The following is a 25,571-nucleotide window of genomic DNA, read 5'->3' as shown; positions in this document are numbered from 1 at the left end:
AGGAGTAAATGATGACTACTACTTTAATTATTACATCCAGCAACACAACACCTCAATCGCTCAGTTCTTGTCTAACTTACATCCCTGCTCCGGCATCAAACCATGGAGGTTTGACTGTTACAACTGATCTGAGGTAAGACGCTCATGTCAATCAACTATCGTGGGAGCGGCCTCTGTGGGTGTGACGCCACAACGACAGACATCTGAGAATGGCTCGATTTGAAAAAGGGAATATTATTTTTACAGATTAATTAAAAACCACTGCATGGATTTTTATCATTATAGGGTAGATGTGTACATACACTGCCAACACACATTAATGTTCAAACAACATGTAAAAGTCAACTTAGCATCTGATGACCCCTTTAAAACTACATTACATGATTCAATCCATGTTTTTCACATGGCAGAAATCATAGTACCCTATAAAAATGTTGGATATTTGTCATCGGAGACAAATACTCTTCTCTCTTCTTGTACCTTTTCTTGAATTTGAGCATTTTTTGGAAGCCAGTGGACCCATCTGCAATTTTTATACATTGTCAGGTTCTGACTAGTGTGTGAACAATTGTGCCTACTAGTATCATAGTGATAACCGTGTTAACTGTGTTGTGGTGTTAACTGGGTGTGACTAACGTTGTGATTATTTTCAGTTGCTAGAGTTACATTCTAGCACATGCTGCAGTTTCGAAAGAATGTTTAATAGATTCACAGCTTGGGTGAAAAAAATAAATATAAATAGATAATAATAGTTTTTGCAGTTTTGGTAGTATTTGTTTTGAAATGATCACTAACAGTAAATGAATCGACAAAACTTTATAATAAGTTTCCAATTGTTTAAAATTAGTTAACATTAATATTATATATATTGTATTAATAAACACCTCAGAAGTATTTTTTTTTTTGTTTAATTTTTAGTTCATGTTAATACCAGCAGTTAGTAATGTTTTATAAAAATCAAAAGTTATGTCTCTTAATAATATGGTTGTATTACTTACTTTATTTTAAGGTCCAATTCTCACTATGAACTAACTGTTAACTATGACTTTTCTGCTTATTATAGCAAGGTGGTTGTTTACTCTCTTAAAAATAAAGGTTCCAAAAGGGTGATTTTGCAGTGATGCCATAGAAGAACCATTTTTGGTTTCCCAAAGAACCTTTAAGTGAACAGTTCTTAAAATAACCATTTTGAAGAACATTTAAAAATCTAAAGAACTTTTTCTGCATTTGAAAGGTTCTGTGGGCGTTCAAGGTTCTTTATGGAACCATTGATGCAAAGAGTGTAGTTTAGGTATGGAGTGGGATTAAAAGATTTAAAATATGTTCATGCAGAATAAAGCATTAATATTTGCTTTACAAGTACTAATTAACAGCTGAAATGCTAGTAATATGCATGCTGGTTAAAAATGAGAATGGGTCCTTAAAATTAATTCTTATTATTATTAGTTAATGTGAACAAAGATGAGTAAATACTGTTCCAAATGCATTGCTCATTGTTAATGTTGGTCAATGCATTAACTAATGTGATCTTATTGTGAGTTTTTACCAATGAATCTGTAGTTGAAGCAGCCACTTGGATTAATAATCATAATAATTAATAGCTTTCCTCCCAAATTTAGCTATATAAAGCGAAGTGTAAGCAGTCTTCCGAAATAAACAAACAGACTGAAGAGTGGCTTACTATTTAGCGAAATTCCTTTAGGGATAGTCTAATTGAAGACGTGGGAAACAAGACAACGTGATTCTTAGAGTTTGCACTTTGAGAGCAGCAGCTTGTTTAGGAGATACAGACTCAATTTAAACCCGGTGTTAATCTGGTATCTGTTAGGGCTGATTTGATTACAAGTAGGCAGCACTAAATACAGGTGTAAACCATTTGCTATCTCATCCCAAAATCAGAGGCAAACACCAAATTTGTTTTTGCAACAAATCTTCATTTATTGATGGCAGGTTATGCACTAAAAAGGTGAATACAAATGCGCTCGGCAGTCACTTACGAGCATGTCAAAAATAATAAACAAGCTCACTTATAATAGTTATCCCAACCAAACTCCAGCTCTCAGCCTGTGATCTCATGGTGTTTTTAATCATTGCTTTTCTATAAATATCTCTCTGAAGAATTTGACCAGTTTTAGTTTCTCGTCGAATGTTTTAAGCCTCGGGCTCAATGCGACGGATTTGGGTGTGTAGTATACTTGAGCCTTATCAGATGGCCTGCGCAGTATCGAAGGTGCGGTGTGTATTTTTAGGAGCACTCATTTTGCGGCTGAGTGCCCTTCTTGCTGCTGTCTATATAGATAAGCTGATCTGGAATCAGCAGACCTGAAAAGCAAACTAAGAAACAAGCTCTGGGACCTGACCTCGGCCTGCCACATGAGGCTGAGCTAGATAGAGTGTTTTCATGTGAGTAAACTCAAAGCCTTATCTCTGAAGACGGATTTATGGACTCGGTGATTTCTCAACCGATTCTCACCAAATGTTGCGGCTTGAGCCTTTCATGAAAACAATTTAAGACTTGAGCGCAGAAGGAAATTTTTTTAATGGAATGAGATTTCCGAAGTTATTTCCATGAACTTAGAATGGCTTTTCCGACCGCCTCGCTATCCGTACGTCAACATAAGCTGCAAACACAGTTATAGACAAGAACTCGGTTGCTCGGGAGCCCTTGTTGTGAGGGTGCACGGGGAACTGAGAGGCTGTTATTAATGGCTCTTGTCAAAGTTATTTATCAGCTCAATTTATTTTCATCAGTATTTTTTATTAGCTCTTACAGAATTTTCATTACTTCGGTATTGTTCTTTACACGATGAGTGTGTGTTATTGCTGCCCGTGACATGCGCGTGTAGGGTCATCCATCGAGGGCTCGTAGATTTAAAGAAGACAACAAGCAACGACGGATTAGTACGGGGTTGTTTTTGGCTGATAAAGTGCCATTAAATCATAGGGTGATACATTTTAACTGTCACCCCGCATGTTCACATAAATCATGGTTTCATAACTGAATTACCAAACGCCTTTGCCCTAGTACATCTATTTAACGGCATGTGCTCGTGTAGGTTTATCAAAATAAGTCAGACGTCTTCAGACGTCTTTGTAGGTCACCGAGCCCCGTAAAACTAAGGATTATCAGATATGTGAGAGAAATAAAAACAAAACCCCAACTGTCACAAAACAAAATCAACATTTCAGTAATAGGCATCTCACTGGCAAAAGTCATTGGGTCTCATTCACTAAAAATTGCATGAATTATTTGTATTTCTATGCACAGGAGAACTTCTCACAAAATAATAATAATAATAATAATAATAATAATAATTTGTTCTTAATCTCATTAATAAATCTGGAGTATTCTAAACAATGTTATTTTAGAATAATTGATATACATTTAGAAATTTAAATTAAATTTTATTTTAGATTTTCTATTTTTACTTTAATTTTAGTTGAAGGTTTAGCAATTTTATTCTTTTTTTATTTTTATTTTTTAATACGTACACACACACACACACACATATATATATATATGTATATATATATAAACACACACATATATATATATATATATATATATATATATATTTTTTTTTTTTTTTTTTTTTTATTATTAGTATTAGTTCATTTTTCTCCAATTAATGTTTATGTTATCTGAAATATTTTTTTTTTTTTTGTTGTTATAAATGTAGTTTTAATTAACTGTAATAAACCTGATTCTAAAAAAATCAGAATTTTCATAAAAGGACATTTGCTTTGCAGTCTTCAGTTTAAAAAAAATAAAAAAGTTCTAAAAGCAAAAGCGTATGTGATAATTACATAAATGTGTCATGTTGTTTTTAAAGATGTTTAGATATTATTTGTATTTACTGGATTACTGAATAGAGCAAACTTTTTTTCACAATACAAAAATGCATTGCTACATAATAATCAGCAAAACAATTATCAGCAGTAAGTTGCTGATAAATAATATAAGGTATGTACAATATATGTTTTATTTTCCATCTTTCTGAAAATTGAAAAAAGTGTTATGACTTCTGCACTGTCAGTGACAGATTTCTGAGAGATTACAGATCATTCATGGGAGTTAGATTGGAGATGCTTTCCAGGAGACTCATGGAATGTATGATGTCAAAGTAAAGACAAGAGCTTTAAATATTTATTTTGTTTATTTATTGTGGAGAGTACAATTCGATAGCTGTAATGCTAAAGAAAAAGAACGCTTCTTAAATACTCAGCTGGATATTAATTAAAGTCATAAGGCTGTTGTGTCAAGTAGGGCATCACAGTTTATTTTTCTCCTTTTGTCCAAAAGTGGCCACAAATCCCACTCCAAAGCTAAAGGTCACGGTGGTAAAGGGGCTAAATGATGCAACAGGCTTATTATACTTGATTTAGTTATAATTGATGATCTCATTAATCATCCAGCCATGCCAGTGTTAATGGCTGCCTTAGCACGTCATTTCTTCCTGTTATAGTAATTAATCTTTGCTCCGGTGGATAAGCCGGAAGGTTATGTACCAGCGCTGGCTCATTGTCTCGCTGTACTAACTTTGACTTGGACTATGCAGGACCTTTTAATATGTTTCACAGTCCTGAGCACTTTGCCCAGCTAAATCATTCTCGTTACGACCTGACAAGCAAAAGCAGAGTCCTTAAAGGATTATCACGAATGATATTGACATGTCCATTGTCCATGAGCGAATATTGACATTGTGTCTCAAATCTGGCTCTGGCTTTGGTGTAATTGCCTTTCGCTAATGCAAATTTATTTTGTTTTTATAAAACGGTGGGCTCGGCTCAAAAATCTGATTGGATAGGCCAAGTTCTAAGCTTTTGTAAAACAGCCAGTATATGTTAAAGAACAATGATTTGTTCATCTCTTAATCGTCATTGTACTGCATCGTATTATACGTTTTGTCTCACAATAAAATATACAGAGCTTTGATTAAAAAAATAAGCATTTAAGTATTATATTACTAAGACATGGAGGATATAGAATGAGAACTGATAATTATGTGCATTTTATTTAACGCTTGTGCGTCGAATTTTAAAACACAGAGGTCTTGGCAACCAAGAAAATCTTGCTGGTTAAACCAGGTAAGATGCTTGTCTGAGGAGCCATCATCCAAAACACATCAGGGTGACCAGCACGGTAGTGTTTTCAGCAGGGATTTCCTTGCCCTGCAGGTGAGATCCATAGTCTTGAATGGTTACCGCGGATAGCCGAGAGAACAAAAGAAAAAAACTGTGTTGATAATCTAAATATTTAATGAGATTGCAGGTACCCAACCTGTAGACACACTGGGGTTGTCTTTCTCTTCGTTTTTCCTCTTTTCCCTTGTTAGCCACATGCTGTACTATATTTCTGGGCACTCAGGTCTGTCAATCAGAACTGTGGCTCTTTTCATAACCACTGTCCAAAAGAACAAGACCAAAGCCCAGGCTGCAAGAAAGAGAGAACAATACAAAGAAGGGCAGTACAATTCACCAGGACAGGTCACAGCAATGAAATGTCACAGAAAGCCAAGCAAATGTAACAGCAGTCTTGTTGTAGGAGGAAGAAAGGACATCACGTCGTGATGAAAATGCTTCGGTTCATGATGGGTGGACTGCAGTATTTTGTAAGACCAGAGTCTGAACCCCTTCGCGAGTTTCATCATGTTAGGGGGAAGGACGCAGTGAAGCGTGCACCAAGCAGCTGGTTTCATTAACCTCCTGTCCAACCCTGGAGAGAAGGAAGCAGGGTAAGGCGATGTAAATGGTGACCTTCTAAATATGCAGCCAGATATCAGCGAGTGAACGCCTCCCTGCTCTTGCGATTCAAAGAGAGGGAGGGAATGAAATAGCAGACAGAGAGGAAACTAGGCCACTTGTTTCAACAGTTGAGTCACCTTGGCAATACTGACTTTGAGCCTCTGGGGTGTGAATTTGCCCGTGTTACAAAGTGTGATAGGATGGTTTGTATGCTGTCATATCTATACTTCTCAAAAGAGAGACTTTTTTTTTTAATATAATTTCTCCTAACAATTATGTTATTATGATCTATGTGTAATGATTGCTCTGTTTTGTCATATTGTTATTCAACCTGTGTTTGCTCCAACATAAGTACAGAGCCTAGGCATCTCCATTAAAAATAAACAATGCATTTACAAACAATGGACTACATCTATTTTAATAGTTATTGTGTTTTTTTCAGACAATTATCATGCTAGTAGTTGGCTAATTCATTGATTGTGTGCTGTGCCTTTTGAGGCATGTCAATTGAAATGGTCTTATTTACCTTATTAATACACAGTCATATTGTGTTTATGTGCTATTGGAAATTGTATATTTGCACACCAATATAGGCTCATTGGAAAAACATGCCTCTACCTCTTTTTTTTTTTTTTTTTTTTTGCAAAACTCCAAAAAATGTACTTATAATGTACATCTTCATAACTGACATACAATACATTAAAGATGCATATGAAGCAGCTACCGATGTGATTCGATATGATTCACCTCTATTACGACACAGTGTGAATTACCGATGCAAATATGTTTGCAAAATGATGCATCGCGTTACAAATGCTAACTTGTATCCGATGCATCGCATTGTTTACTTTTTGTTGCCGATGCACCGATGCGAATCAGTGACTCTTACCATCCCTACTACATACAGTTTACTCAAATTTCCAGCTAAAATAAACACTAGTGTCATTAAAACAACGTTAATTTTCACATATATTAGGATTGCAGTTACAGATTATCAGTTAGCAAGGCTTTTTGCAAAGTTCCTTGCACAACACTATATGTGACCCTGGACCACAAAATCAGTCTTAAGTTGCTGGGGTATATTTGTAGCAATAGGCAAAAATACATTTTATGGGTCAAAATTATTGATTTTTCTTTTATGCCAAAAATCATTAGGAAATTAAGTAAAGATCATGTTCCATGAAGATATTTTGTAAAATTCCTACTGTAAATATATCAAAACTTAATTTTTGATTAGTAATATGCATTTTTAAGAACTTCATTTGGACAACTTAAAAGGTGATTTTCTCAATATTTAGATTTTTTTCCATCCTCAGATTCCATATATTGAAATAGTTGTATCTCAGCCAAATATTGCTCTATCCTAACAATGATACATCAATGGAAAGCTTATTTATTCAGCTTTCAGTGGATGTGTAAATTTCAGTTTCGAAAGATTGACCCTTTAATACTGGTTTTGTGGTCCTGGGTCACATATTATGACCTCAAAACCCTTTTACCATAGTGCATGATTAGAAAACTAACACATTTTCATGTCTGCATCACGTAAACAGCTCCAAAAGTATGGCTTTTCTGACACTGTAAACTTGCTCAGTAGCCCACCTGGTACTGCATTATAGTTGTGATGAGGATCACTTTGGTACATGATACATAACACAAGACATGATAAAACAATTCAGAGACTTGCAGAAGAAAGCGAAAATGGCATGGTTGCTTTGGCAAATAGGTTTCTATCTCATGTTTGCTTTCGTTAACACTAGTAATTAGTTTTAGTTAGGGTTTCATGTAGATGGTATGCAGTGCTGGGTAGTAACTGATTACATGTGATCTGGATTGCGTAATCAGATTTCATACATTAAATACTTCTAATTAGATTATTTTATGTTTTAAAATGATCATAATCAGATTACAGTTAATTAATTATGGATTACATGATTGCATATTATTCACACAATGACAGCAAATTATTCATACAGTAATTTGCTGATTCAATAAATTGAATAATTGAATAATCCCATTCTAGTGTATGTGAGCCAAAAGTAATTTAAAAGTAATCAGAAGTAGTCAGACTACATTACCTAATATGTGACCCTGGGCCACTAAACCGTAAGTAGCACGGTGTATTTGTAGCAATAGCCAAAAATCATTATTATGTAAAGATCATGTTCCATGAAGATATTTTGTAAATTTCCTACCGTTAATATATCAAAACTCAGTTTTTGATTAGTAATATGCATTGCCAAGAACTTCATTTGGACAACTTTAAAGGCAATTTACTGATTTACTTATTTGTTTTTTTTTTTTTTTTTGTTTTTTTTTGCACCCTCAGATTCCAGATTTTGCTATCCTAACAAATCATACGTCAATGAGCTTATTTAGCCTTCAGAAGATGTATAAATCTCATTTTCAAAGAAATGAACCTTATGACTGCTTTTGTGGTCCAGGGTCACATATGTGCAGTCCAGACTGTGTTACTATCATACTATGTTATTGTCATGTAATTTGTAATCAGCAATGGACTACAATTCTACAATCATAACCATTTACTAATCATTAAATTACTTTTGTGATACAACAATCAAACAAATACAACATTGCCAGATTCATGTTAATATGGTTTTGAAAAAACTGAACTTACTTTTAGGGCCACTGATTGTCATGGGTTGATGATACAATTGATTTAAAATATTTATTTTTTTGTTGAATAATCAGGGCCTATCTAACATATCTTTATTGTTAAAGCTAATTTAATTTGAAAATGCATTGCATTAGGGACACAAAATGGGTTGCCTGTGTGGTTTCGTGTTGGTTTTCAAATAATATTATTGACTGGACTGCCTCAGTTCAATGTTTCTGAGCACTTCTTCGATCCTAATTTTTGTGTCCTGTCCTCTAGAGGGCTGACCTTGCTGTGGCTCCTCTCACAATCACCTTTATGCGGGAGAAAGCTATCGACTTCTCCAAGCCTTTCTTGAACACTGGCATCAGTATCCTGTACCGCAGACCCAACAGCACCAACTCTGGCTTCTTCTCCTTTCTGAACCCCATGACCCCTGATATCTGGGTCTACATCCTGTTGGCCTACCTGGGAGTCAGCTGTGTACTCTTCGTCATCGCCAGGTGAGCGACAACCAATTGTTCTTGTGGCCTGTGCACCTGGGACTATTAACCTTCACGGTAGCTTCCGATATTTGCTGTGAATTCACTGAGTAAAGCATCAAAGGGCAAACAGCAATGTGTTATTAGTGATGTTTGCTAAGGCTAAGGGACCAGACCGTACCTACAGGGACTAGAATATCAAAGGAACTTGCTGGTGGGATTTGTGTGGCCCGAAACTGTGTAGCGCACATGCACTGTAGGTGCACATTGCACATGAAAAAATAAACATCTTAAGAACTGCATATTATTATCATAACAACCAAAAACAGCATCCTTACATAATGGCAAAAAGTTTTACACAGGTAACCATCACTCACATTCTCACCAGGAAATGCAAAAATCAATGTTTAAATGACCTATAGTCCAAGTGGTCATCTTCATGCCTTTAAGCGTCATTGCCAAAAATAGTTTCAAAAAATTAATTTGAACCTGAGAAAAGCTGTAGCATCGATTGTTTACAGATGATTCTTGGTTTAAGATTTTGTTATTGAGTATTATACACCTGTAAATGTTGCTCCTACAAATGTTTTCACTATATAGTGTATTCAAATATTCAAATATTGACAGATAATAGTAGACATTTATTAACATATATTAAATTAAATCTTTTTAGGTAAGAAAGATATTTTTAGTTACAATATAAATATTTTTAAGGCACCTAAGCTCACGCCTACTCCTTAACCTAATCACATTTTAACAATATTAAACATGTAACAGGCAGATAAAAGTACAGTCAAAATAATTTATTCCACAAAATGCTGCACATTAAGTTCTTTAAAGCCCTTCAGTAGCTTTGTATAAGAAACAGTGTGAAACTGAACATGCTAAAAATCTTCCCCTCTGTAAATGCAGTCATATTCAAAAGATAAATCTGAACTTTGCATGTCACAGTTGGTCTTGAGGCACACAAATGTTTAAAGATGTGCTGGATTTGAGTGCTGTGGCAGATGGCGACGATGATCAAATTTTAGATCTATCATGAAGAAATATCTGGCCTCCAAAGACTTGGAATACTTCTATGATTCTGTATATTGGAATGCTTTTTTGTAATTATTTTGAATAAATTATTGTTTACTTTTATTTGCCTGTTACATCAAATAATGTCAAAATACATTTAAATTGAAAATCAAAACCCAATGTATCATTAGGCAGTGTTTCCCCTAGGTTCACAGCTTTGGGGGTGGGGGGAGGGTACCCAACTGTACTTTTTTTCGGTACTTTGCTCTCTGTATATTAACAAAAACATGTATTTCAGTGAAAAAAGTCCAAAACTCTTAATTTTATCATTTTGAACAACAGGGCCATACAGTCTTTTTATTTATTTTCTTTTCTTATTTTTGTGTTTTAATTTTTCTGATGATCAAATGAAGACGTTAAACATCTATTTATTTCTAATCAAATGAAAATTAAACGCTTTTATTTTTTGGCAAACAAACAGAGGTTTACTGTTAAATTAATACATGGAAGAACATTTATGTGAATTTTCTTTAAAAAAAGTTTTAATAATAATTGTAGCCTTTTTTTTTTTTTTTTTTTTTTTCAGAATTTCTGGTTGTAATGTTTATTTTTATAATTTAATTGTTTCATTTAAATTGGCCAGAAATAGAAATATATAAAGACGTACATTATACTGTACAAAAGTAATATAAGAGTAATATATTTCTGTTGCACGTTAAACCTTACTTTTATTTTGACAGGTTGCCGCAGAGTTTCTGTTTGTATACAGTATGAAATGATGCTAGTTTTCTCAAATGAGGCGGTAAAATTCACATGAAATGACTCTCACAGCAGCTCTGGAGTAGAGGGTGACACGGGAGAGATTTGAAAATCCACTCCCATGTCACCCTCTACTCCAGAGCTGCTGTGAGAGTCATTTCATGTGAATTTTACAAAAAAAAAAAAATCCCATCCCATCCCAATCCCACGAAAAAACTGGGAAAAAATCCCGTCCCGTCCCAATCCCGGAAGAATGACTTCCATTCCCTCCCACTCCTGTATTATGTGTGTTTTTTTTTTTTTTTGGGTAGAATCTGCCAGTTACAGTAAAGAATACAGTACAGATCACAGTATGCCCGTATTTATTTATTTTTTTTACATTAGTTGAATAAAAATGCAAAATTTTGTTTATTATTATTATTATTATTATTATTATTATTGAACTGAAAGCCATCTTAAACAAATGCACAGTGTGCATTGCACACACATTAAATTTCACGTAAATCATTCATGCAGACACACGTTTCCTATTTTAATTGGTCCATTTGAAAGTAGACATTTCACTCTATAGATATATTTTTCTTGTCTCTAAAGCAAGTATACACGGAGTTTCGAAGTGACGCGCTCAAGTTCACAGAGACAGACGGCAGAAAGCTCGTCCTTTTTGCTTTAATTTGTTTACAAAAGCGCAACGTTTCCTTGTTTTTCTGAGTGCACACAAATAAACGTTGAGTCTTTACAAATTCGAAAGATGCCTATCACTCTTATCTGTATGACCAAAAATGACGGTATTTTAAGAGCAAGTGACCGCACCGGCGCCTCTGTCATGCAGTACCGCGCTACTATTCGGCTTCCACACTCACACAGACACTTCAATAGCGCACATTTTTCTAGGTTAACATTAGATTGAGCGGCCATGTAAACTTGCTACTACATACATCTTCCAGATGAAAAGCCATATGGTCGAGGAATGACAGGTGAGCATTTGGATGTCCTGCTGTATTACCAGTCGTTAACGATCTGTCCGTCATGAACTCACTTGCTTAACCATCCACACCAAAGCATACAGAAGGAGAGAATAAAGAGACGGGTCAACTAGAATTAAGTTCAAAATTACAATATATATATATAAAAGGTATATTTGTCTGTAAAGTTGGGTTTCATAGCGTTACGATTCCCGGTCCCGCCCACTCCCGCTGACATTTTTTCCTGTCCCGTCCCAATCCCGTGATTATTAGTGATTTTGTTTCCCATCCCGCGGGATTCCCGTGGGAATCCCGTGACCCGCGGGATTCCCGAAAAAATGTCAGCCTCTACTCTGGAGATGAAGTTCATGTGTTCATGTGTTCATGTCGCCATATAATGAGACGCAGAGGCCGAAAATCACAGCGAGCCTCACGTGTGCTTCAGTATTTGAATAGTAAACAGCGGAACATGCAGGATTCATATCTAAACCGTCTTTTTGCATTTTAATATTCACAGATATTAGTTCATATCGCTATGCGACTTAAGTGACAGACCCAGTTTTGATTTATTCATCCAAAAAGGGACGGATTTCGTGGCATTCTGCGCTATAGAGTGAATCCGTTTTTATGAATGGACTCTGCGATCCCGTCCGCGTTTTCGCGGAGGACAAATTGTAGACATGCGTCCATGTAAAGACAGAAATGACATGCCGTCGTGTAAATAAGATAAATAACGTAAGACTGTTTAGTTTGTATAGACCTGTTCTATAGGAAAGGTAACCTTAAATGACTTTTGTTGTGATCTGGCGCTATATAGAAAATACAATTAAATAAAATTAACTTGACCTTCAAGAGGGGCGGTGGGGTGCCGTTAGGCTGACCCCCTAATGTAATGGCAGGGGAGACACTGTTAGGGTTACCCACAATTATACCCTAACATATAATTTCTATGTAAAGTACTATGTAAAGCCCTTAACGTTTACCTATTGAAAGCAGCTTTATTGCTGTTTATCATTGGTAAAATGGGATGCATTTTGTGTCTGTATATTGCAGACAAGCTGTAGTAGTGGATGTTGTGGGAGTGAAAACGGGTTGCCACTGATCAAATTGACATTAAAATATCACACAATTTGTTATTCATTCAATCATTTAAAGCCTGCTTTCCAAACAGGTTTTAACACCCTGCTTGAGGGTCTTTTGAGTGGCATTGTCATTATTTGAAGGAGTATTTTAATCAGAAATGTGTGTAGTGCCTCTCACTGAAGCGGCTTTCAGAGTGACCATTAAAGGAGAAGTCCACTTCCAGAACAACAATTTACAAATAATTTACTCACCCCCCTGTCATCCAAGATGTTCATGTCTTTCTGTCTTCAGTCGTGAAGAAATTATGTTTTTTGAGGAAAACATTTCAGGATTTTTCTCCATATAATGAAGATTTTGAACTTCCAAAATGTAGTTTAAATACAGCTTCAGAGGGCGCTAAATGATCCCAGCCAAGGAAGAAGGGTCTCATCTAGTGAAACGATCTGTAATTTTTTTTTTTTTGAAAAATAAAAATTTGTATATTTTTAAGCACAAAAGCTTGTGTAGCACAGGCTCCAGGATGCATGTCCATGACGCTACAAATCACGTCTAAGTTTATCGTCTGTGCCGGCTCAAAAAGGTAGAGTATGGCAAAAAACTCCATCTCATTTTCTCCTACAACTTCAGTGGTCTGACATTGTTGTACCTTTTTGTCTGTAAACAGTGTTTGACTTACTTGCACTTCCTTAGTCTTTGCATGTTCGCTTTGTAAACACTGGATCTGTAGTTCCGCCTACGTTCCGCGTGACCTTTCGACGTGATTCAATAGCACGTAGTGTTGTGGACGCGCATCCCAGAGCATGTTCTACATGAGCTTTTGTGTTTAAAAATAAATGAATTTTTATTTTCTGGAAAAAATGACCAACCGTTTCGCTAGATAAGACCCTTCTTCCTCAGCTGGGATCATTTAGAGCCCTTTGAAGCTGCATTTAAACTGCATTTTGGAAGTTCAGAATCGTGGCACCAATGAAGTCCATTATATGAAGAAAAATCCTGAAATATTTTCCTCAAAAAACATAATTTCTTCACGACTGAAGACAGAAAGACATGAAGATCTTGGATGATAAGGGGGTGAGTAAATTTTTTTGTAAATTGTTGTTCTGAAAGTGGACTTCTCCTTTAATGAGGAATACAGACACGAGTCTTTACAGAAGTCAGACTTATGGTTTACTCCCCTAAATCCTTTTAGTCTGAGGTCTGTGGATGTCCTTAAAAAATTTTGCACTATACAGAATTCTTTTTCTGATTGTTCCATCTTTCTTTAAAATGTATGTGTTTTATTGTTACAGTACATTATTTCAGTAATGAGTTTTACATGAACTTTTACATACTTTTTTTTTTAAAAGTTTCTTTTTTTCCCCTTTTTTTGGTTACTTACGGTATTAAGAGACAAAAAAAAACCTAAGAATCAGTCGAATGAGAAATAACTTATCATGACACTGCTCTTGCCTTGGAAATATTTGTTTAAAGTTCCAAAAGAATGGGAAAGCTGAAGCTTCAGCTCTCATGCACCAGTAAGTGTGTAATAACGGATGTTCTTTCCACCATCTTACTGGTCTTATCTTTTCAAAGACCAGAACATATCCAGGTTTCAATTTTGCCGGAGTTAGGGCTTCATGTAGTTTAGTGCTTGGTGACCAATGAAGAAGATGCATAGGGTTGTGTTTAATTGTGACCACATTCCTGTCTATGTGTATAATAAGAATAAGAAAAAAGAAATAACCTTGTTGCACGATACTGTGGAACAGAATAGGCATTTTGGCATTTTTAAAATCATTTAGTCCTATACGATACAATGTTGGGTGTAATGCATTAGTAAGTAATTAATTAGTGTACTTTAATTACTATTTGCTTAAAATGTAAAGGCATTACTGTTATTATTATCATCATTATTATTATTTTTTTGTCTATAATTTAATTACTTTTACTTCTGAAGTAATTACATTGAAGTCTGTACAGACTAGGACAATTCTACATAAAACAATAGTGGATTTAACATCAAAATGTAACATCTAATGTTAAAATGTATGTTTTTTTAGCCTAATATTTTCCTTTTAAACACCTTGGTCAGTTCAATAATAATTTGTGCAATTATATATTATTAATTTAAAATAATTAAAAGAGCAGTTTTATGTCTACACTTCTTGTGTTCAACTGATTGGGGTTGATATGGGATTTAGAAAGTAATTTGTAATAAGTAATGCAATACATTTCAGAAAGAGTAATTAGTACAGTAAAGTAATTACACTCTTGAAGATGCAATTAGTAGCTAGTAATTAATTAACTAACTTTTTTTTTTTTTTTTTTTTTTTTTTTTTTTCACTTGCTTAATTCTTCTGTTTAAAGGAATAATGTGTGACTTCTTTGACATACCCCAGGCATAACCCCCACTAAATGAATATATGAAAAATAATGTCAAATAGGTTCTTTCCATTCTTCCTGTGTGCCATTGGTTGAATTTGTATTGATGTCTCTCTATAATAAGAATATGAGCTAGTATTTTAACTTAGGAAAAAAATATGCACATCAACTTTTCAATAAAGACAGTGAGACGGTGAATGAGTAATACACACTGATGTATTATCAGACTTTTTTTTTTTTTTTTTTTTTTTTTTCCCAGGCAGTGAGTGAAAACATGCACACAGACAAATGTAATCCTACAACGTGTCTTCTGCGAGTTTCCAGCTACGGTGCTTGTGCTCTGCTAACAAGTCCCTTGGCAATACCTGCGTCTCTCATCTTTTCAAGCATCTGCTTTGAGATGTTCCTTGTACTGTAGATGTTAAAGGACAGGTGTTATAAGGGAAATTACAGACATCTGCAGTTGCTGGGAGTGTCCAGAGTTAATTACGTTATAGTTTAACAAGCTGTTGAAAAGAGCCAAGACGTGCACTCTCGTCACACTTAACGACTACTTGCCTTGATTTCAACAAAATACTTTGAAGTGGCCAATCTGTAAAACATTTCCCTGGGGTCATACAATTGTAAAGTCTAGTCTAAAGTAAAGTGACACTCTTATACTAAGAGTTCATAATTAGAAGTCAAAAGTCACTTTGTTCTAGTAACAAAAGTGTCTATTAGCAAATCACACAATATGAAACTTTTATAACATGCATTAATGACTGTCATTGTGAAAAAAGCAGTGTGCTTAATTAAACTAACGGTACCCTTGTAGTGTACTTCAAATCCAACATTTAAAATAGAAAAAAGTACATGCAGATAATAGAATAATACCTAAATGAAAGGCTGCATTGATCTTAAAGAGAGTACACTTTCATTATTGTAACTTTTAAAAAATGCACTTTGAAATATCAAATTAAAAGATGTTCCTTAAAGTACATTTTAAATCATCATGTTTTAAAGGGTTCATCGGATGCTAAGTTCACTTTTACATGCTGTTTGAACATTAATGTGTGTTGTCAGTGTATGTTCAAATCTACCCTGTAATGGTAAAAATCCATGCAGTGGTTTTTAATCAATCTGTAAAAATAATATCCCCTTTTTCAAATCGAGCCATTCTCAGATACCTGTCGTTGTTGCGTCACACCCACAGAGGCCGCTCCCACAATAGTTGATTGACATGAGCATCTTACCTCAGAACAGTCCAACCTCCATGTTTTGATGCCAGAGCAGGGATCTAAGTTAGACAAGAATTTAGCGATTGAGGTGTTGTGTTGTAATAATGAACATAGTGGTCGTCATTTACTCCCGACATCTGAGCCGCTGAAGATGCAGTGGATTATGTTTGTTTGTGAAGGGAATGCACCTCCTGATCTACATATATCCGTCTATGTTCACGCGAATCATTCGTGATCCAGTTTCACTTACAGCAAAAGTGAGTATAAAAATCTCTGCGATCGCTTTTCCTAATAATGTGCTAGTTAGCAAGTTTAGCAGCTAAATGCGGCTAAAGTGAACAAGCTCGTCAATCCACAGAGAGAAGAGAGGGGCGGGGTGAGCAGAGCTCATTTGCATTTAAAGCAGCCTCGACCAGAATGGAATGATTTTTGCAGAGCTGATTTTGGCAAGGTAAAATGGGTGTTGTTTTACACTACCATTGAGAATTTTAACCAAAGTATATTATTGCAAAGTTACTTACTGTTAGTAGAATGTCTAAAGTGTACTATCAAAATAAAGTGTTACTGAATTATAAGGTTCTGTCTGCATTGTAAGCACTTTTTGAGAAAGTTTTTGCATTGCATAGACTTCAGCAGATAGAACCATTTTTGTTTTCTAAAAAAAGGCCCAAAATGTACACAGTTTACAAAAGAAACATCACATAATGTAAATACAATGTCACCAAATAAGAATATGTGAATAACTCAATTTTGACAAAAATGTCAGATAATCACTAATGATTATTTGGTAATCAATTAATCTGGTGATTATTCTGATGTTTAATTGAGTAATCGGATAATTATACTTTTTTTTTTTTTTGGTAGTAATAAAAATGGACCTAAGTGAAAAATAGCCTTTAAAAATGATAGCAATGAGGCAGTATTACTTAGTTCAAATAAAGTATCAAAAGCAAGTAATCAGATGGCTTTATTGAACAAAACTGTTAAAATACATAATTTATTACAAATAATAGAACTAATATGCATTACCCATTATAACAAATGCCTGCACCTAAACTGGAGCACCTAAACCCACCCCTACCCCGACACCTACCCACTTCTGAACAATATAAAACACGTAGGAAGCAAATAGAAGTACAGTCAGGTATTTATTGCAAAAACTGTCCATAAACAAGCAGTATAAAAGCATTACAAACAAGTCCTGTTGCATTCCAAGTCTTCTGAAGGCATGCAATATCTTTATGTAAAGAAGAGAATAAAACACAAGGCTTTAATCGCTGAAAATGCTCACACATCTCATTCAAAAAGTACTCTCCCGAACATTAGCATGATGCAGTCGGTCACGAGACACACAAGAGCCAGTAGCATTTCACCACCAAGGCTGATGTAAGGCTTTTTCTGGCGGCATTTTTGAATTTGCGTTATATACTTTATGAAACGGGAGGTAAATCATAATCATTATCAACATACTGCAAGAATAAACAAAATAAAATAAAAAATAAATGTTAATCACTCCAATTATTCCTCTGGTAGTAATTTCAGCAGTGTGCTGCTATTCATTTAATCTCATGACAGGCAACAGTGGCAGCACCGATATCTTTGAAACTGATCAGATAAAGTTACGCATTAAAATGAAGGATTACATACATCGTAGGGTGTGAGTAAAAAATAAACAGTTTTGCATATTCACATTTATTGTGAAGTACAACTAAATTAGTTTAATTATAATACATTTTAAATTTTCATTTAACTGCAAATAGCATGTGAAAACATTGCATTCAGTTCACACAAGTATATTATTTTAAAGTGTGTGTGTGTGTGTGTTTTCTGTAATATGTACTGTAATATGTTTGTTTTTTTTGTTTTTTTTTGCAAGGGTTTATTTCTACTTTTTCAGAAAATGTACTGTTAAAAATGTTTTTGCACAGTGTTTGGGTATTGTGTATGGTTGCTAAAGTGTTCTGAGCTATTCTTAGCACATTGCTATGCAGTTACCAGGCTGCCGCTCAGTAGTAGCAGCAATGTTCTGAGTAGTTCTAGTACAGAACTACAGAAGAGCTCTTATGAAATTATGGTCCTTACAGTTTGAATTTTCAGAGTTTGGAAAACTGTTATTTTTGCAGTTCTGTTTGGTGTTACTGGTAGCGCAAAACACTTCACCTTTAAATACAGAGGTCATTTTTGAGAACTCTCTCTGGTTCTTGCTACAGGTTCAGCCCGTACGAGTGGTATGATGCCCATCCGTGTAACCCAGGCTCCGATGTGGTAGAAAACAACTTCACCCTTCTCAACAGCTTCTGGTTTGGCGTGGGCTCCCTCATGCAGCAAGGTACAGTGCTTCTTCTGCAAACTCAACGCACTTTCCAAAGACGGCAAACAAGCCGAAAAACCTGACAACAGCGTGATATGACTGTCTTCCACCCTTTACCTGTCAAAACCATGTTGAGTTCAGACTTTTCTGACAGGAGAAGGAAGTAGTCATCTTGCTTGTCAGTGAGGCGGAGATGAGGGGTGTCAAACATCTGTCATACACACTGGCAGGTTAGAGGGATAACAGCAGCGTTTGTTTCCTGACACTCAGCTGCCATCAGAGACCTTCACGATTGTGAGTTTGAGGTTGGGATGAAAGTCGACAGAAGACTGTCTCTATCGTAGCAAATGCACAGTGGGACGTCTCTGCGGTTCATCTCATCTCCGTTTGGCCAGATGTCCCGCCCTCTATACGTTGTTCTTTTTCATTGCTCGTCTCAATAAGTGTTGCATTCATTCACCATAACTGGCATGCCACTTCAGACACCAGGAGATCAGAAGGAAATTAATAGTTCTGTCTGAGATGCCAGTGACTTTGCTTTGAATGTAGACAAGAGGCTGTTACTATCGGGGGTGGAGACAGAAAAGAGCAGTTAAATCGGGCAAAACCCACTTCTTGTGGTGGAACAGCAATCTACTCCATCAAAAGCAGATGTCCAGACTCTGAACACTGCAGTTAGCATGACTTGGGCAACATTTTTAACTGACTTCAGACCTGCTGATTATAAGTTCTGTGCAGAATTTGCTCATTTCAAACAGGCCTAATGTTACATAATGCATCAGCAGTTCTCGGATCACAAAGAAATACATGACGTACCATTTTGTTACTGATTCAGTAAGTGAATCATTACATCGAGTGTTAAACAGAAACCGTGATATGCTATAGAAGCTGTCCAAACAGCCCCTGCGTCTGTTTTAGAAATGACTGTATTTCTGCAACATTGTGGCTGGAGCAATAATATACAAACCGTGACAGTGATGAACTCAGGTACTGATTATGTGCTTTATTTAATATTAAAAGGGTTTAATGTGGGTTTAAATAGCATTTTGTGTGACCGAAATTAATAATGAATAATTTACCTCAGGCCTTGAAAATAAATTAAAGGAAACATAAAAGATAAAACTAATAAACCAGCAAATGTATTCCATGACAAAGATTGTATCAGTCACTCAGTATGTATTTTTAAAGGAAAAGTCCACTTCCAGAACAAAAATTTACAGATAATGTACTCACCCCCTTGTCATCCAAGAAGTTCATGTCTTTCTTTCTTCAGTCGTAAACAAACATTTTTTTGAGGAAAACATATTTTAGGATTTTTCTCCATATAATGGACTGCTATAGTGCCCCTAATTTCGAACTTCAAAAATGTAGTTTAAATGCGGCTTCAAACGATTCCAAATACGGTTGCAAACAAAGGGTCTTATCTAGCGAAACGATATTTATTAGTTATTTTCATAAAAATAATACAATTTATATACTTTTTAATGTCAAACGCTTGTCTTGTCTTACTCTGCCTGAACTCTTTTTTTCCAGTTCGTGACAGTTAGGGTATGTCAAAAAACTCCCATCTCATGTTCTCCCTCAACTTCAAAATCGTCCTATATCGCTGTTTTACCTTTTTTGTTAAGAATGTTTGATCTTCTTTGCATATTCACTTTGCAAAGACTGAGTTGGTACTTGTTAATGATTTTGATGAGGCTGATTTTGAAATTATTTTTGAAGTTGAGAGAGAAAATACGATTGGAGTTTTTTAACATACCCTAACTGTCTTGAACCAGAATACACAGAGTTCAGGCAGAGCAAGACAAGATGAGCGTTTGAGATTAAAAGTATTTAAATGGTATTTTTTTAATGAAAATAACTGATCATTTTGCTTTTACCCTTCTTCCTCGGCTGGGATCGTTTACAACCGCTTTTGGGATCGTTTGAAGCTGCATTTAAACTGCATTTTTGAAGTTCAAACTCGGGGCACCATATCAGTCCATTATACGGAGAAAAATGCTGAAATGTTTTCCTCAAAAAACACAATTTCTTTACGACTGAAAAAAGAACGACATGGACATCTTGGATGACAAGGGGGTGAGTACATTATCTGTACATGTTTTTTTCTGGAAGTGGACTTTTGGTAACACTATACAATAAGGTTCATTTGTTAACGTTAGTTAACTACTTTAGTTAACATGAACTAAGAATGAACAATACTTCTACAATGTTTATAAATCTTATTAATGTTAATTTCAACATTTACTAAAGCATTATTAAAATCACAAATTGTGCTTGTTAATATTAGTTAATGCACTGTGAATTAACATGAACTAGCAATGAACGACTGTATTTTCGTCATTAACAAAGATGAATAAATAAAGTAATAAATTTATTGTTCATTGTTCATGTTAGTTAATACATTAACTAATGGAACCTTATTGTAAAGTTTTAAATATTTTAAATGTTTCAGTATGCATTTTTAAGTATTTTAAAATGGTTTAATATTTATGAATTAGATACTTATTTACAGAAAGAGCCCGCCCATGCACTCTTCTCATTGGCTGTGATTTTTGATTGATTTTGTTGTGGCTGATGTAGACAGACAAATTGCTTGTCACTGGAATCTCATTGCATTGTGTCAGGTTAGGAAAATGACTCATGTGTTTTTAAGTAATGTTGACTGATTCGTGAAAAGAACTGAAACATAAGAATCATTCATACAATAATTTTTTTTGTTTGTTAAGTTGTACGTAGATTGTTGGAATAAACTCCTAATTTGCTGCTTATTAATAGTAATAAGGTAGTTGTTACATTTAGGTATTGGGCCTAAAATATGCTCATGCAGAATAAGGTGTTAACATGTGCCTTATAAGTACTAATAAGCAGTCAGTATGCTAGAAATATGCATGCTAGTTAATATTGAGAATTGGGCCTGAAAATAAAGAGTTGGCAGATTATTATGTAATTTTTCAAGTTGCATAAAATTATTAGAGTATGTTTTGCAAGAAAATTCTACTTATTTAATTTATTTCAAGTTTAATTCATTGTGTAACGTGTGTAAATAAATGTGAATTTACTAGCAGTTCTGAATGTTTTTTTTGTTTTTTTCCCCAGTGTATGTGTCCACAAATTGGACCACACTGCTTGCACTCTTTGTTGTTGCTTGCAACCAGGAAAGACAAGGCGATGCAAAGATTTAGTTGTGGTGTTCTCTCTCGTTACGTTCAGTTAAGACTGCAAGTTCACAACTCTTCTAAAACTCTTGCATCACGTTGCAGCGGCTCTATAGATTCAGTAGTGACACATCACCACTGAATAGTGATGTGGGAAACTTAGTCAAAGTATTGCAGGACGTTGTTCGATGTGCTTTGAAAAAGCAAACTTTCAACAATCATTAACGGAACCAAAATCTTTTGGTTCCAGTATTTTAGTCTTTTAATGGAACCGGCTTTGAATAAGAAGCAATTTCTAGCCTTAATCTGAGTTTTTATCTTAACACAACACCAAAGTAAATGACATTCTCTCTCAAATATGATTTCCTCTAATACCATTTTAAATATTTTCTTTGGCTCTGTGCTGAGGCGCCACCTCACAGAATTAGATGGAGGAAGCTATTAAAGACACGCAGGGGTTGAAGCTGTTTTCACACCCCTCACAGGCACACATTAGCAAATGATACCCTCAAAACCAAACGGCATAATAAAGCAGGCCAGGGAGTAATGAAATGTTTTACCTCATGTAAGGAGACAAATAGAAAAGACTCTTCCTGTGCCCACGGTGAATCTTTGCTCACGGGGAGCGCAAATCTGCCGCACATTTCATTACGCATGAAATCTCCACTGATATGCATGCGATACCTGTCAATTTGAAACACTCTACTGAAACTATCAGCCATGCAGTTTATGTATTGGTTGGATGGAGTTAGAAGTTCTCTCTTGACTTTAAAAGTAGTGTGCTGTGTGTGTTGTGTATGTGTGTTTTGTTCATCTGTTTACTTTCTCCAGTTGCATGAATGATTGATAATGATTTACGGTTCAACAGCAATTTAAAGTTTAAGTACTGTGAAGCATCGACTAGTGTTAGATGGTGTTAAAAATAAGACAAGACTTCATTAGTGTAAGAAAGAAATGTATTGGTATTGCAGCAAGAGTAAGACAGCTAGTACCTATAGCATAATACTATTCAGTATTCAACTGATATAAATTCAGTAGTATTTCAATTCTTTGAAAGACAGTGCTAAGTCTTCTTAATTTTCTTAGTACCTTTCCCATTTTTGTTTTCCCCCATGAAAGTTCTGTCTTTTAGATAGCATTGACATTGCATGTGAAGCAAATGGAGACTTCTGCTGAACTCTAACCCCAAGACCACATGAACCTTTCAAAAATCATTTTGTCTGGTCTGCTAATTGACTAGTTTGTTTCTCCTAAGAAATTTTACACTGAAACTGAAAGTCTGAAAATCTAAATCAGTATTTTTTGTTGGTATTTTAGGATATTACATATTTCTTGTTTTCTGAATAAATTAAAAAATAAAATAAAATATAAATAAATAAATATTATTAGATATTGTTAGTTTTTGTTTAAAACCAGAAAGAAAAAAAAAGAACTCCCAATGGGGCAAGAAAAATAATCTTTTGAATTATTCTTAATTCTTGAATTATTATTATTATTATTATTATTATTATTATTATATAACCCTTTTTATGTTTTAAGCAAAAACTAACAAAATTTTTTTTTTTTTTTTTTTTTTTTCAGAAAACAAGACATACTATCTTAAGTCGTTTTGCTTCTCATTCTTGAATCAAGATGCATTTGCTTGATCAAGTTAATGCATCTTGATTCAAGAATTTTTAGATACTGAAATTAAAGTATATTTTTTGTATATGCATTTATACTTTTTTCAGTGTAGGAGAAACAGTTGAAACAAAGTTCACGGCTTAATGAGATACACAGTAAGAGTAATAAAATTATTGTCTGGAAAGGATAATCCCACAAAGAAATCCAGTATTTTTGCAGCTAGAGCAAGACAGCAGGAACTACTGATTAAAAAAAAAAAAGGAGAAGGAATAAAAACAGACACTATACAATTGGCCTGAATACAAAATAAATGTTTTCAGTTGTCAGAAAATACCAGACAGTTGTTGTCTTAATTCTTTTCTACATTGTCATTTTTCAAACATGTCCTGTCAAACAGGAAGCTCCTTCATGCTAGCACGCGGCAGTTCAGCTGTACTGATAAAAGCATAAAAGCTCATTTTTCATCTCTGTCCAAAAATTATTCAGGTTAGACATGGCCCGCTCAACAAAAACGGATGTTTCATTCTGCAAAATGCAGATTATTACTTGAAAAATGGTCTGTTTTTGAAAGTCGCTTTGGGAAGGGGGAAAAAAAAAAAACATCTTAACTGGCCTAAGTTGGTTGGCTAGTTTCTGACGGCTGATCAGCTAAAACAAGCTCTCTCTCTCTCTCTCTCTCTCTCTCTCTCTCTCTCCTACAGGGGTATGTCTATTTGTCATCGATGTACTGCAAAAATGTTTATTTTGTGACTGCTGTGCTTTATCAGTTTGCTCAATCTCCCTAATTTTGAACGTATCTTTAATTCTTTTTCATGCTATTGTTTAAAATGTTATTGCTTAGGCGCACACTGAGAGTGAAAAGGCTAAGTAGCTGGCTGAATATTGAATACTAGCCTCCGGCGCTAAGCCGCACTGTGACTTTCTTCTTTACTAGAAGAAGGTGGGAATGTTAAGTGCAGGTAATTAATCTCATTGGGAAATGCTTTAAGTTCGGCCCAGGCTGATGTGTTTCAGAGCTTGTGAGAGAAATAGCAGGACAGGGAAAAGCAGGTCATCATAATTAATATCACTTTGAAGCAAACCCATAGAGAATAAGCCACAGACGGCCACAGTTTAGCAACTTTGCCTTCCCTACTTTTTCACCGCGATAAGCAGATGTTTAGCTTCAGCATTATGCTGGAAAATCTGTCAGCTGGTTGTTTGTCATGACATCAGCATTTCTTTAATAGCTTGCACATTGAAACGTGATATAAAGGAACAAGCAAAACAGCAAGACCACAAAATAAAGACCCTTGCTCACAAAAGCCGGTTTGATGCTGTATGTTGTGGTAAAATGATTTTATTACAAAAAATAAAAAATAAATAGCTTGTCGACTGTATTTTAGCCAATCCAGAATTGAATGAAGGTGAAGCTCAAGGTAAAGGGTAAAGGTGTGTGTGTGTGTGTGTGTGTGTGTGTGTGTGTACATGTGAAAGTCACTCAAGGATTTGCAGTTTTCTAACTTTTCATTGTACTGTTCATTGGCCTCCTTCCTAAAGAAACTTTCTGATGCTCAATTTTGTTGGACAGTTTTGTTTTCTATTTAAATATGTAAAATGTAATTTATTTCTGTGATATAAGGCTGCATTTTCAGCATCATTACTACAGTCTTCAGTATCACATGATGCTTCAGAAATCGTTCTAATATGCTTATTAATCTGACTAAAGAAAAAAAAAAAGGTTACAAATACTTTGTGTTTGTACTTAAAAAAAAGTGTATGTCAGCTGTTTCCCTTTAAACATAGCAACATACAGTTGAAACTAAAATCATGCATTTTTATGTAATGTAAAGCTGATGCATTTCATTTCTTTTCAGGTTCAGAACTGATGCCTAAAGCTCTCTCTACTCGAATCATCGGAGGAATCTGGTGGTTTTTCACCCTCATCATCATCTCCTCCTACACAGCGAATCTGGCCGCTTTCCTCACTGTAGAGAGGATGGATTCGCCCGTGGACTCAGCCGATGACCTGGCCAAACAGACCAAAATAGAGTACGGCGTAGTCAAAGATGGAGCAACCATGTCCTTCTTCAAGGTACAACCCTCTGAAGTGATCAAGATTTTTTGGAAGTCTGTAATTTTGACACATCACAGTGGCAGTTCACTAAGGTTATATTCACTGTTTGTGATATATTTGACGTTATTTATTTCTTGAAGCTTGACGCGTGGCTTTTTGTCACCAGTGTTGAGAACA

General features: G+C 35.1%; 1 protein-coding gene across 2 annotated transcripts in view; it reads left to right on the top strand.

The window, feature by feature from the left end:
* Positions 1-25,571, top strand: part of grik3 (glutamate ionotropic receptor kainate type subunit 3) — a 157,954-nt gene that overhangs the window by 116,123 nt on the left and 16,260 nt on the right. For both annotated transcript variants that reach the window (XM_051131333.1, XM_051131334.1), the window contains 3 exons: positions 8,642-8,865; positions 18,457-18,575; positions 25,195-25,412. In XM_051131333.1, the coding sequence (XP_050987290.1) occupies positions 8,642-8,865; positions 18,457-18,575; positions 25,195-25,412 (561 nt within the window). The remainder of the gene's footprint in view (positions 1-8,641; positions 8,866-18,456; positions 18,576-25,194; positions 25,413-25,571) is intronic.

The sequence above is a fragment of the Labeo rohita genome, chromosome 16 (assembly GCF_022985175.1).
Source record: "Labeo rohita strain BAU-BD-2019 chromosome 16, IGBB_LRoh.1.0, whole genome shotgun sequence".
Taxonomy (NCBI): Eukaryota; Metazoa; Chordata; class Actinopteri; order Cypriniformes; family Cyprinidae; genus Labeo; species Labeo rohita.
Note: the sequence above shows the minus strand (reverse complement) of the source record. Positions and strands in the feature narration are given on the sequence as shown.